Raw genomic sequence first — 13,812 nt, 5'->3', positions numbered from 1 at the left:
TGTCGGTAACAAAGCCTTGACTTTTGAGGAGCTGACAACAATTTTCTGTAAAATTGAAGCCATAATGAATTCACGGCCATTATGCGCTCTGCCAGCTAGTGATAATCCTCATGAGTTTAATGTCCTAACTCCTGGACACTTCTTGATAGGCAAGAGTCTGACAGCTGTACCAGAGTATGATTTGCAGTCTGTACCTGTAAATCATCTATCACGTTGGCAATATTTGCAAAATTGCTCTCAACTGTTTTGGAAGAAATGGAGCCAAGATTATTTACATACCTTACAGCAAAGGTCAAAATGGTTCACCTCGCCTCCCAATATTAATGTAGGAGACTTAGTGTTAGTCAAGGACGACCGAGTTTCTCCTTGCAGTTGGCCACTTGCAATTGTCCAACAAAAACATCCCGGTTTAGACGGCATTGTGCGCAAGGTTACTCTGCGCACAAGAGCTAACAATTCCTTTTGAGACCTGTTAATAAACTGTGTCCTCTGCCTTATACTCACTAAATCCCCTTCTTTTATCGCATTAATTGCATATATTTTATTTTATTTTCGCGCCTATACATGCGCAAGTTCTGTTCTCTCTTTTTCATATTATGAGAAAGCCACATAGTGCTTTCGGTGGGGGGTGTTTAGTATTCAACCTACTGCTATACTGATTTATTTGAGGTAGCGAGGCTACTGGCCGGCGACACATTCGCAATGGTCTAAAAAGTAATAACTAACGGTGTCAGTGTCATCAAAACATCGCAACAGAAAGAATATCTGAATTCGTGAAATATACCAGAAAACAGTGTGCAGTGCCTTAAAATAACGAGGAAGCCACCAGCGAGCAATCCATCCACCCGCAGAGGCCTCTGCCACCTGCAGACCACAAATACCGGTAAGCCCTTCTACCATCAGATAAAGCAGTATAGTGTCGAATGAACTAACTTAAAAAACTACAGTCCACTGGCTTTACGCCACATAGGTCATAAATTATAAATAATGTTTTTTGTCGAATTAAAGCAAAGAAGATTTTTAGTTATTAATGATTATTGTATCAGTGCGATCGTATAGTTGAAAGTCTATATTGATGATCAGTTTCTGCCACCGAATAATTAGCATATTCGCACTTGTGGCTTACATTCATTTGTCTACGTTGACAACCCTGCCCTGGAGGGAGCGCGACCACGCGTGGCTCTAGCAATCGACATGTTTATCGCTTTAATATAAAATAAAGGGAATATAGGGTTAACGTTATATCGATAGATGAAAAACGTCGACATGTGATCGGAGGACGGGAAATTGTATTCGTTTTTGCTTCAGTGCTTAGATATCGGAGAATTTGGTACGGATAGCTACCATCATGCCAGATGTTTATTGGTTTAGAACTTTTGACGCCGCCATTAGCGACGATATTAGTTAGTCATAATCTCATACTACCTATAATATGACACTGGCTAAAAAGCTTTATTTATTAGAAAACTTATGTGATAGCTACCTTACATTTGCAAACTATTACATTTTGGCTAGGTTGGGTTAGTGTTTAAAATTAGGTATAGTAGTAAATTTATAGTAATTATTATAAATAGGAATCTATACGAGTTCTAAAATCAATAAAATAGAGTTAGTTGTCTTGTCAAATTACAGTTTATAGTTATTGGAATATTCCTGTAAAATATAATGTATAACTTAATCCTAAACATGACTAGGTACGAAAGTATCTGCAAGTTTCCGAGGTCGACCGTTTCTAGTTGATCAATTTAACAGCTAAACAAATTTAATCCATACTATCAGTATACATAAACAACTCGAAAAAGGGTGTCTTCTCAAAGTTGAGAGCAGTAGGTAGTATTTGTTCATAATTTTAATAACACCGCGCGTGTGTCGCGCGAGGGGTGTGCATACATTTTTCACCGCTATACAATAAGGAATATTGTCACTTTAGAATTTGCGGGCAACGCAGGGGTGATATTTATAGATTATCCAAGATTTTCTACTTGAAATATTATATGTAAGGTTGTAAACATATTTCGTCTGCGTCGCATAAAATAAAATAGTGAGTCATAAATGTTACTCTTGTTTATTTTTTGCCGATTATCACAAACCATACTTGTTTATTATGAATTCATGATAACGCGCGTAAATTAGTGTTGTGAAAAACGCTCATTTCAAGGCTTAAAGACTCGAACCCTTAAGACTCTCGAGGCTTGACGCCTCAAAGGGGGCCAAGAAGATTTCTTACATCCATACGCGTAAAATAAATAAATACAATTCTCAAATATAGTCGAGTCTTCAAGACTTACGAGTTTTGAGGGCTCGAGTCATTAAGGCTAAAAATAAGCGTTATTCACAACACTGGCGTAAATAAATCAGCTACAAAGTGGTAAAAATTCATTTAAACTACATATTTATAGTTTAGTAATTTATAAAATATTGATAAAACGATCTTATAATAGAAAACTTAAAAATGAAAACCTGTCCACTAATTTAGATGTGAGCTTTTGGACGACACGACAGTTCAGTTAAAGTTTTTTTTACCACGACCTTTGAATCTATTGATACCAAAACAGTGTTTCTAAAGCCAGTCCGTAAGTCAACGCGCGAGATTTGAATCCCAAATTCAAAGTCGTGGTTATTTCCAATTCACCTTTCTGTTTTTCTTCATATTGTTTATCTTCTTTCTTTTATTTTGTTATCGGCGGCACCCGGGGTGAAATGTTTGGTTATGCATATGAGGACGATATTTTTTGTTTTGACATGCAAAGTTGTTTTGAGGTTTATAAAATCAAGGTGGTGCTTTATTTTAATGTGTCGAAGATAGGACATATTTCTTAAATGATGATATTTTACACGTAAACATGTTATGAATTTAAGAATAAAAAATATAATCTAGTAATTACAAGACAAATCTTCCTAAGCTTCGGTATTCCATAACATGAAGTAGGTATTCTAGAGGGACTACAGCAGTATGGCGGTGCACAAAAAAGGAGCGTATTGCCGACTATGTCACTTGATATGTATTGAAAAACTTGAAATCGACCCTATAAGCTGCACTGACTACTTACCATTTGTGGGTCATACACGTGTTTGTTAACCACCTACATACTTACATGTTATAAATAAAAGTTATAGATCGACTGCTGTATCATTCTATGACAAACCTAACCTACCTTATCCTTGAGAGTCACACGAACCCGCTGCCTATGGCGGCGGCGGCGGATAAGTCCGTGTGACTCTTTTAAGTGTAGTGCAAACGGTAACATTTAATGCTATTGTTATAATTTTCACCAAAATCCCCATGGAACTCCTGAAGGACTTTCCTTGCGCGAAGACCCTCTACATCGGGAGTGCATAAGTCGAGAACGGTCACCCCTGTTGTCTTAGTAAGCACTAAACGCAGGTCAAGTAAACACCCATAATGGATTCTACCCGACTCGGTAAATTATCATCTTGCCGGATATTGAATATATTACGCCAACATTGCCGTCTGATGCAAAACGACATCTATATAATTGCTGTGCTCCCAGTCGCCATGATGTTATGGTTACCTATGTAAATGAGTACATATTTCGATTATCATTCGAATTAATTTCATATCATTATCATTTCAGTCAGTTGTGTTGTAATTAGTTGTAAAGGAAAGGTAATTAGTTGCAGCAAAATCAAAGTAAAATTCCGAAGATGGCGTCCAAGCAATAATGGCGAAGGAGATGAACCAGACCGGCCGAGCCCTGAATATTAATCGACTTCGGGAAATGGATTAAAAATTCCGTGTCTCGACAACTGCGGCCCCATCACGATCTCTTGTGTTTTCAAACAACTTTTTTTTAAACATTCCAATCCTCATTTGCATTATTTTTTTATTTCCCTCGTGAATAATTTAATGAATCTTAAGAAATATCGCTTTCTTCTGCGGTTAGACGGGATGTTTCCAAACTGTGACTAGGTATAGGTATATAATTATATACATAATTAATTTATTACGTGTTTGTTTACTTGTTGTCACACAAGAATAAATAATTGATGTTGTTTGTCATAAAATAGTATCAGTCTAACTGAATTTTAAAAGTCAGTGCTCAGAATTATAACGCCCACGGTGTCAGCTTTTTATTTCTGAAAAACCTAAATTGCATTACGCTGAGCGTAACAAAATTTAACGGATATTAAAAAGTTTAACTCGTCTTTGCGGAGTTAATATTGACGGGCGTAGCAGATGGGAAGAAAGGGGTTTCTTCAAAAGAATTCTAACGGTGACAAAAAGGCGTAAAGAATCACGGGGGAAGGGGTGAAGTAACTTATGCGGCGAAGAAAGGGAATTAACAAAAATAAAAGGTGACGGCCGCGGCACTGTTTACGGGCCGGGGCGGCCCACCCTTAATTAAAGGCTTTCTCGGACTTTTCGCGATGCAATTTGCCTAAAAGACAAGAATTATTTTTATTGAAGTCATCACTAATTTCGACAGAGAAGGGGCCCGAAAGACCGCTATTGTTGTGCACAAATGGTGCTCTAATTGCTCGGTTTTTGAGTTCTATTTTGAAATAATAGCCTGTCGCGTGATTACCGATATTACGAAGACTTTTTACTAATTCGTACCGATTAACTTTAAAATAATAGAAGTTTAATTGTTAGAAAGAATAATTTAGGTGTATTAAGTAATTTAACATAAAAGTATGGCAATACAACTGCATATTACAACTGCACACACATAAAAAAAATTGGTAAATAATATACAATAAATAGGGCAATTTCAATGCGATATACCTTTACTGTACTTACAAAACTTTCTTCTTAAAACTATATTTCGCGGAATAGGTTTAAATATATTCTAACCACAATAAAACAACAACCTATAAAACAACGGTAAACAATATGAATTTTCAAACTTATTCAACATTTGTTTTGATTCCCAATGTTTAAATAAAGCCTTGGGAAAAAATCTAATTAAGTTGGAGAATACCGAAACAAAATTTAAGTAGTATTAATTATCTTTCGTTTTATTAATAAAAGTCGCAAAGTTAAGAAAAAATCGGAGTGGAGACAGTTGTTCGGCAGCCCAAGACCCCAAATTGTATCGAAATCTAGTCTTATCGTACGAATGCAAGGATTTTGTCTCATTTATTACTTTAAGCAACGATAGAGACGGATAGAGTTTTCTGCTGATCCGTCTTGATTTGGAATAAGCATTTTGTAGAATTAAAATCATAAGAAAATAATTAAAATCCGTAAGGAGATTTTTGGACAGTCGACGTGATTAATTGTTCCTGCGGAATAAATCCACCGAAAAGCAATAAGTGTCATTTAGGAGCGTTCGGGAAATTTGTTTTTAAAATTATGTCGTAATGAAAGAAAGCGGGCTGGTATTTATTGATACCTATTGAATTGAATATTTCGAACAATGTTTGATGTTCAAAGTTTTTTATATTGAAAATCACATAAACAATAATATTTGTGTGTAGATAAAGCAGTTTATATAATTATGCATTTAAATACTCGTGTACTTTAATGCTTTTCATTATCTAGCAGGCACATTAACTAATGGGGGGATATGCTATCGGTATTGTTTTTTCATTTTCGTACGACCTGGCGTCCAAAACAAAAAAAATAAGCTTTTTTACCTTGCATAAGTGGTCCTCATGTTGAAAAATAATTTATTTACGTTATATGTCTGTCTTTTGGATTATCGACTTACATAAGTGTAGCGTAACTGTTTCGATCCAATACTTGCGAGCAAATTGGCTGTGACAGACGGACAGACGGACAGACAGACACACAAGAATCAGGTTTTAGTTTTAGTTACAGAACCCTAAGAAATAATTATGTAATATCTTAAAAACATAACGGCATTTCTTAAAATAAATGACCGAAACGAAAAAACATTATTAATCAACCCTAAAATAGCATGTTATTAAAACCGCCAAGGACAAATGATACCAATTAAATAATTCAGTTACAGCAATCGCTTCTAATTTGGGGTCCAACTTGACCATTAATAAATGGGAATGATACTTCAAAGTTAACCCTTCGCCGGCGCCGAGGAATAATGGGCGATATCAGCCAGCACTCGTGCCTAAGCTGACGGCAACATCGTTCAAGATGCAATTGAAGGGGTTATGGATTAATAAAAAGTTGAGCTCAGATTTTCCACTCTTACAGTTACGATATTTGGGTCATAGAAATTAACAGCCGTATTCGGACAATAAGATACGTCAAATATTGCATATTGAAATGATATGGATCGGATATGTCGGTGTCAAACATGTATCCTATTGTTCGAATACGGCGGTAAATAAACTTTTGCTTAATAAAAATAAATGACTTCATAGCAGTTTTGTGTGTTATAAATGTTATAATCCTTACCAAAGCCTCAGAATACAAATACTCGTACCTACATAACGCAAATGTTAAAGTGAATGTTGTGTTTTTGTTGTTGTGAATGTTGATATTGAGCAATACCTACTCGTATAATAGATTTTAATAGATCCAAATGAGCTTTTAAATAATGTCAATGTTGAGAAGCTATAGGACTGAGCTGGAACGAGGCCAAGACTGTTGCTCAAGACAGGAAGGCGTGGAAGGATCTTGTGGAGGCCCTATGCATCTCCGGGGTGCCCTAGGACAGACAACAACAACAACAACAATGTTGAGAAGACGGCATATACAATTTTTGTATGGGAAGACTGTATGGGACTGTTTTGTATAAGATTTTTGTGAGAGCAAGAATTCTCGTATTTGTATATAGTAGGTATAGGTACTTCGCGCAGACACGGTCAGAAAGAAAAAGCTTCGCGCCTTCTGCTCTACCGACCTTTTGTGAGTGGAGTATGTCTACAAACGCAAAAGTTCGAAGCGACGCGCGACGAAAGAACTTGTAGACGGTGTTACCTGATAGCCGGTCTTCCCTATACATTACCTTAACCTTCAGATTAGCAGAAAAAACAAGTCATAGGTAACTACTGGTTAAAATTAAATTACCTATTAGTTTTTCCGTAACTCTCCTGATTTATAAAACCCAAATGCATTTATTTGTTTATGTAATCATATATGGCATATACATATATTATATTGTATACATTGCATGTTGTAATAATAATTGCATGTTATATAAGGCTAAAGTGAGTCTGGTAAGGATTACCTAATTGGTCTAGTGTTGGTGCATTTATTTGTTTCCTCTGCAAAGAAACGCGACGGACTTTTAGTCATGTTACGCACTTAAAACCGCATAAAACATTGCGCGCCCTAACCTTTTTAATGGATTCGCCCCCTCGAGGAAAACAAAGAGCAGAAAAAAGTTTTCCCAAAAAAGTAGTGTATATATAATATTTATTATTATATTAAAAGCAGATCTAGGGTCGGAACGCCGTCGGCGAGCGGGCGATTACGAGGCCACCGAATTTATGGTCAAACTTCTGTGAGAAGGCGACGGCGCGAGTTTTTATTATGATCAGACCAGTGGACCGTGAAAGCAAGTGCCGCGGGGAAGCGTAATTTCCATACCCACCTCATGTCTGTTCTGTCGCCTTGGTACTTTCTTAATAAAACTTGACTTTTTGTTTGGATTTGTGGCTGGCTCGTCTGTCTGGCTTATCTACTTAAATTTTAATTGATAGGTTATTAATTATTAAACTTATTAGTTATTACCGAAGATTACGCTGTTGGTTACTACCTATTCGTTTTGATAATCAATTATAATTACCTAGATACCTACACCCATATAATGTGGCTACCTACCAATGATTGTTTCATTTAAATTGTATGTTTTTAATCACATTCTACCAACTTTTGTTGTAAAGTTATTAATATTTTGCACCTTCCTTTTTTGTGCTCGTAGAGTCAAGTTTTGTAAGTACATAAGTTAGTGAATATTCTGTATTGTAACCACAACAGAAAACAAATACAAAAGTATACAAACAACTCAGGACAAGAATTTTAATAAGTTAGAAAATTTTAAACTAAACATAGGCTAGGAAGCCGTATAAAATAGGTACTTTTGACACTTTAATTGTATACATTATAAAAAAAAAAATCAACTAGGTACGAATGTGTGGCGATAAATTGACATAGCCAACTGAAATCAACCCAAGAGAGCGACCTATATTATTCTCCAATTTATTTATTCTCTTGCATAAAAAGTAGACGTAGGTATATAATTAACGACGTAAGATTGAAGGTTATAGAGTAAACAAGAATTGAAGGTACAATTAGGCACCAGGAGAAAAAGAAAAATAAACATACCGCTTTTCCCCAGTCAGTCAGGAAACTTTAAGTAAGACGTGAAAAATGAAATGAAAAGAAATGATTTTCCGCGCGAGTCGTCTGTGCAAATGAGCTGAATGAGCTAGCTCAAGCGGATGATTGAGTGCTCGCGAAGTTTTGCGACGGCGAAACAATAATCGTTTACATTTTATGCATCCCTGAGATAACAGACGAATATTTGTACGACGTGCGAGCACCGGCCGTCTTAGATCACTGGTAATAACTACTTGATTAACTTTAATTTACGATTCCCACCGACCGGCTGGGGGCTAGCTAGGGTCATTTGTCCTAGGTTGAAACAAGTGGACACAGTGAAACTTTGCGATATCTCGGAAACTAGGTGAACTTTTCTTTTCACAGGCAACTAATACTCATCGCGACTATTCAAACAACCCTAAACACAATTAGTTTGCTTTGTTTTATCACAGAGTTCCCATGGCCACCTCCTGTCTCCATCATCAGATCAGCTCCATGTCATCATAATATTGCATTGTCATCCGATGTACCTACATAATTAAGTAAGTATGTAGGTATGCAAAATTTCAGCTCAATCGGATATCGGGACGTGGGTCAAATTTAGCTTCCAAGATTTGATCCACACTAATTAACATACCTACTGTAGGTATGCACACATAACATTTAAGTTAATTACTGTATGTATGTATGTAGGCAATTTGAGATTTAAGTATTATGACACCACGTCGATAACGTCGATTTAAAGTTTTAGGTATTTTGGGAATGTGGTATTTTGAGAAAAAAGTCAGGCATTTTGAGATTCTGAGATGTGGCATTTTGATACTATTCCGTTTTGCTATCTAGGAATTTTGGTAAATGGGTAAATTGAAATTAAGGTTCAATGAGACCAAAGCAATCATGCAGTATTATTGCTAAATCTCAATTTAATGACTAGTGCTGCCATCTGTTAGTCGGCCTTCAAAACTCTACAACTACGCGTGCTAGTATTTCACCGAATGCAAGGTATTGAAAGCCACCTTTCCACAATGCGTCTGGTTTTCGTAAATCTATACTAGATGGCTGCACCATCATCTGGAAGTGGTAGCTTTTGATAATTTAACCTCTTCCATCCTCATGTTTGCCTGGTAACGGGAGCAAAACTAGAACCATGTAGCGCAACCGAAGCAACTTTTGAATACAATGCCATCTTTACGGTCTTATAAAGGTACTTATTATTATTTTATTTCGTAAATCTTTGTACACCGTTTGCGCGTTGTGATATATTTGATTGTTCAATAATATTTAACAAATATATCTGTGTCCATTTACAAATTCTGATGTTCTAATGTTCTAGTGTTTTCAGTAATTTTTATTACGATATATATTTATAATTTATGCTATAGGTAATTAGGTACTTCGTTTTTTTACCATTAGAAATAAGATAAACAATCTTGATGTGTCTTTCAATTAAAAAAAACACATTTTAAAAATAAGTTACGGTAAATATGTAACAATTATGAATCTAATACGATCTTTTATAGTCTTATGCTTTCATAAGTAATAGTTATTGATTTTTAAAAAGTGTTTTTCAATTAAAAGACATGTCAAAATCGCTTACCTTCTTTCAAGTTCTTTCTAATTCTAAAAAAAAACGAACTATAACTCCAAATAATTAAAATGATCATGGGTCTTCCCGTATGACATGTGGACCACAGGCAGTAGTTGCCAGGTATATTTGTGATTTTTTTTTAAATAATAATTATGGTGACACAGTATTATCCTACAGTCTATTCGCTTTGGTATTCTCTTATAGTTACATGTTTTCCTGGTATAAATTTGTGCTCAAAACCATCTCGCTGCTGAATTTGGTTGTCATCGGCATCAATCCAGTGAATAATTGAAATATATATATTATATTTCAGTTTTGTTGTAAATATAGAGTATTTAATTAAAACAACAGTTTAATAAGTATATAACTTTATATTTTAACAAATATAGAATTACACACTGAATCAGTATGTTGCAAAATTGTGGGACGATTATATTATATGTACATTGAATAAAGTTAAAGCTAAGAGTAATTTAAATAATGTATTTTTTATAACTATAATTTCAACATCGTAGGTATGTGGTATTTACATTATATTCTAAATTAAATTATTTATTAAAGTATACCAGTCGTCAAAATAAAGGCAGTTGATTTATTTATAATATTAAAAATTAATCAAGGAAACTCTAAAATGACTATGTACAATTAATACTTTAAAATGTGTTTTTGGACGGACCCAAATAGTCTTTGAAGTGGATTAATACAAATTTTATCACAATAAGGCACAATGACAAATTTGCAGACGAGATTTTATCAGTAAGAAGTGGAACTGCTGTCCGGTCGTAATTGTTTCGTTTGCACGTCATCGTAGGCAATTGTAAAAATGCTTTTCTTCTCGGTTATTGGTAACCTTTTTATATTACCAGCCTGTTGTACAAGCGTGTTCATAGCTATGCCAGAGTCATTATCGTCTATCTTACTCACGTTTCTGTGACCTGCGTCAGGGACACTATCTCCGCCAATGTTGATTTTAGAAACATGGACTTCTGGTGCACTTTTATGACTATCCTCATAATTAGTTGAAATAGATATACTGTGAGTCAATGCGCTTTCAGAGAGTTCCTGTTTTGTATCGTTCTTCTTAACATCATCTTGATTAACATATATAGGTTGCTGTTCAACAGACTGTCTTCGAGGCATAGCATCTGGTTGTCCCCCTAGATACTTGGGAATATGAGTAGGCTGTATGTAACAAAGTGGATTCTGATTTTCATACTGATGCTCATATCTATGCTCTGAGTGCTGCAGTAATGGGTGTACATCTGGCAATGGCCCTTCAGGAACAGGTGTCACTTTTTCTTCTTTTAGTAAACGAGGATGAATAAATTCATTTTCTTTTCCTTTGGAGTTTTTTTTTACCTCTGAAGCATCTGCTTGGTTATCTTTATTAATTATTTTTCCATACCTACCCGTTTTGTCTTTATCGATTTTTGTTTCTTTTTCAGTTTCGTTTTTGGTTTTAGTAAGGCGTTTGGGTTTGTTTGGGATTACTTTATCTGTAGATTTAGATTCTGTTTTCGAAGCTATACTTGACGACTTTTTGTTACCATACCATTGCATATATCTTGGTAAACTTTTTTGAGTTGGTTTAGATAATTCGGCCTTAGATGATTCCCCATCTGTTTTTTTACTGTTCGATTCTGTGTTACTCGTACTATCTTTTTTGGATGAAGATTCCTCTACATCAGGTGATTTTAATTTGATCGGTGATATAACTGCTCTTTCTCGGGCTTCAGTTGAAGATCCTTGTCTTGAAAATATTAAATTACGATGATTCGCAGCTGAGCTGGCTCTGCTTTTACTCTCATTGCTTTCGTGTTCCAAAGCGAGTAAATCATTACTGTCATTAGAGTCTTCAATAGCTATTGATGATTGCCTATTAAATCGTTGCCGCTTGTCATGTAATTCAGATTCTACTTTTTCGTCTAACGAATCTGATATCTCCATAAGTAGTTCTTTTCTAAGTCCAAATTTCTTATCATCCTCAGACATTTTTATTCGAGTTGAATATACAGTTTCATTTTTTGATGTAGTTACAGTGCTTTTAGTCATGTTACCATAGTTCTTGATATGTTCCTCCCTTTCATTTGTTTTACTTATTTTTACATGTTTCTCACTTTCTAATGATGGTGAGACTTCACTTTCTTCTATAATAGGTGTTTTAATTTTCCTTTTTATCTCATAAACTCTCATGCTTCTTCGAGGATCTTTGTACTTTATTTTCTTTTTAGGTTTTTTTCTCTTAACCCATGCTACTCTCTTAGTATCGTCTTCAACCACCATTTCTGAATCGTCTTCACTATATGAATCGTTGTCACTCCTAGCTTTCCTTCTTGTAGGTTTAGAAATTTCAGGTTCAGTCTGGGTTCCAATATGACATTCAGTTTGTGTAGCAATTACAGAATGTCCGGGCAAGCTCTGTGTTTCCAATTTGCTTTCCACTTGAGATGCTGTTTCATGATTGTGCATCAACCTTTCTCGTTCAATGAGTATTTGATGTAATAGTTCATTTTGTTTTCTAAGGGAAGATTCTAACAGTTCTTGATGTATAGACGATTTGTTTTGCATCTCTAATAGAGCAGATTGCAAATAATTTGCTTTAAGTGGAACAACTCCCGGAATATCAAGAGGCATATTAGAGTAATCATGAAATTGATTGGGTACATCACTTCCCGCTTGTGATCTCTGACCAAAGCTTTTGCCATCTTTATCCTGTGGCATGTCTAAATCAGTGACTTTTTCCATTCTTTCTCTTATGTTCTTTGCTTCTTCCCCTTGTTCTCTTATAAACCTTTCCATTAATAAATCTTTTCCACTGTCAACTACAACATATTGAGTACGTGGAATCAGTGTAACAGGTCGTTGTTGATGTGTTGGAAGATTAACGTATCTTTCTTCTTCATTTTTTCCTCTAGTTACTAATCTTAAAATCTCGGTATTACCTTCTTTTATAAAATACTGATCTCGACCGAATGAAGATGGAGCGTGATCTTTACCCTTGCCATCAGATTTTTCTTGCATTTTTTTATCGTCAGCCTTGAGGAAAACGCCGACTTCGGAGCCACGATCTATTTCATGCCTGCGAATGGAATCGTTGTCTTGTTCACGTCGTTGGTAATGTAACGTCGCGATTCTATCATATCCGTTCTCTAAATCTTCAATATATTCCTTATGTTTATTAGCAAAAGCTTCCTGAAGCTGCATTTCCTTCGTGTAGATAATATTTGGACCATCTCTGAAAACAGAAAAGTAATACTTGAAGTATATTGAATTCTAAATCGACTAAATATAATAATACACTAACTAATAATACATTAGTATAACTAGTCTTAAATTTTATGAAATTTATTATTATTTTATTTTATATATTTATTTTTGACTTGCTAGACTTATTAATATTGATAACAGTTATGTCGATATTGAATTTTGTCAGTCCTTCGTTTTTGCCATAAATAATGCTAGGTATCTTCATGTACTTCACTTAGGTACCTTTGTCGGAAGGAATGTCTGCCATCATTGTATTTGTAGTCATTATCTGCGGCGGTGTGTATAAATTCTTGTCTCATGTCTCCCGGCGTCGACGCTGGTTTAGACTGCTCCTTAGATCCTCTGTATTGTTTCTTATTAAATTTCCATTGAGTTGGCTTTGTCCTCAAGTCTGCTTGCTCGGCACTCCACGCTTCTCTTCTCCTCCATTCGGTCGCTTGTATAGATTTATTTTCTAAATTTTGCGTCGTCTTGTTTTCCCTCCCAAGTCCTTTGTCGCGCACCACTAAATGTACGTCGTCCTCTGTGGAGTTGACACGTATCACTCTTTTCCTAGAATTTATTAATAAATATCTATGTACCTAGCTATTCTGGTATATCTTAAATTAAGTATGATATTTTACACATTTAGTAACGAATAAACAAAACTCATTAACATGCACCAATTAATAATGGACGAAAATGCCCAGGTAACTAAAACGTTAAGCAAAGCGATTAAAGTGAAATGATAAATTGATGAAGT

General features: G+C 35.3%; 1 protein-coding gene and 1 long non-coding RNA gene across 3 annotated transcripts in view; both read right to left on the bottom strand.

The window, feature by feature from the left end:
- LOC134649539 (uncharacterized) overlaps positions 1-13,812 on the bottom strand; it is a 405,305-nt gene that overhangs the window by 263,780 nt on the left and 127,713 nt on the right. The window lies entirely within an intron of this gene.
- The window catches only part of LOC134649133 (cadherin-86C), a 114,951-nt gene continuing 111,293 nt past the window's right edge, over positions 10,155-13,812 (bottom strand). For both annotated transcript variants that reach the window (XM_063503851.1, XM_063503857.1), the window contains exons 14-15: positions 13,293-13,622; positions 10,155-13,038 (exon numbers count right to left, since the gene is read on the bottom strand). In XM_063503851.1, the coding sequence (XP_063359921.1) occupies positions 10,557-13,038; positions 13,293-13,622 (2,812 nt within the window). In that variant the 3' untranslated portion in view covers positions 10,155-10,556. The remainder of the gene's footprint in view (positions 13,039-13,292; positions 13,623-13,812) is intronic.

This window comes from Cydia amplana, chromosome 1, assembly GCF_948474715.1.
Source record: "Cydia amplana chromosome 1, ilCydAmpl1.1, whole genome shotgun sequence".
In the NCBI taxonomy this organism is placed as follows: Eukaryota; Metazoa; Arthropoda; class Insecta; order Lepidoptera; family Tortricidae; genus Cydia; species Cydia amplana.
Note: the sequence above shows the minus strand (reverse complement) of the source record. Positions and strands in the feature narration are given on the sequence as shown.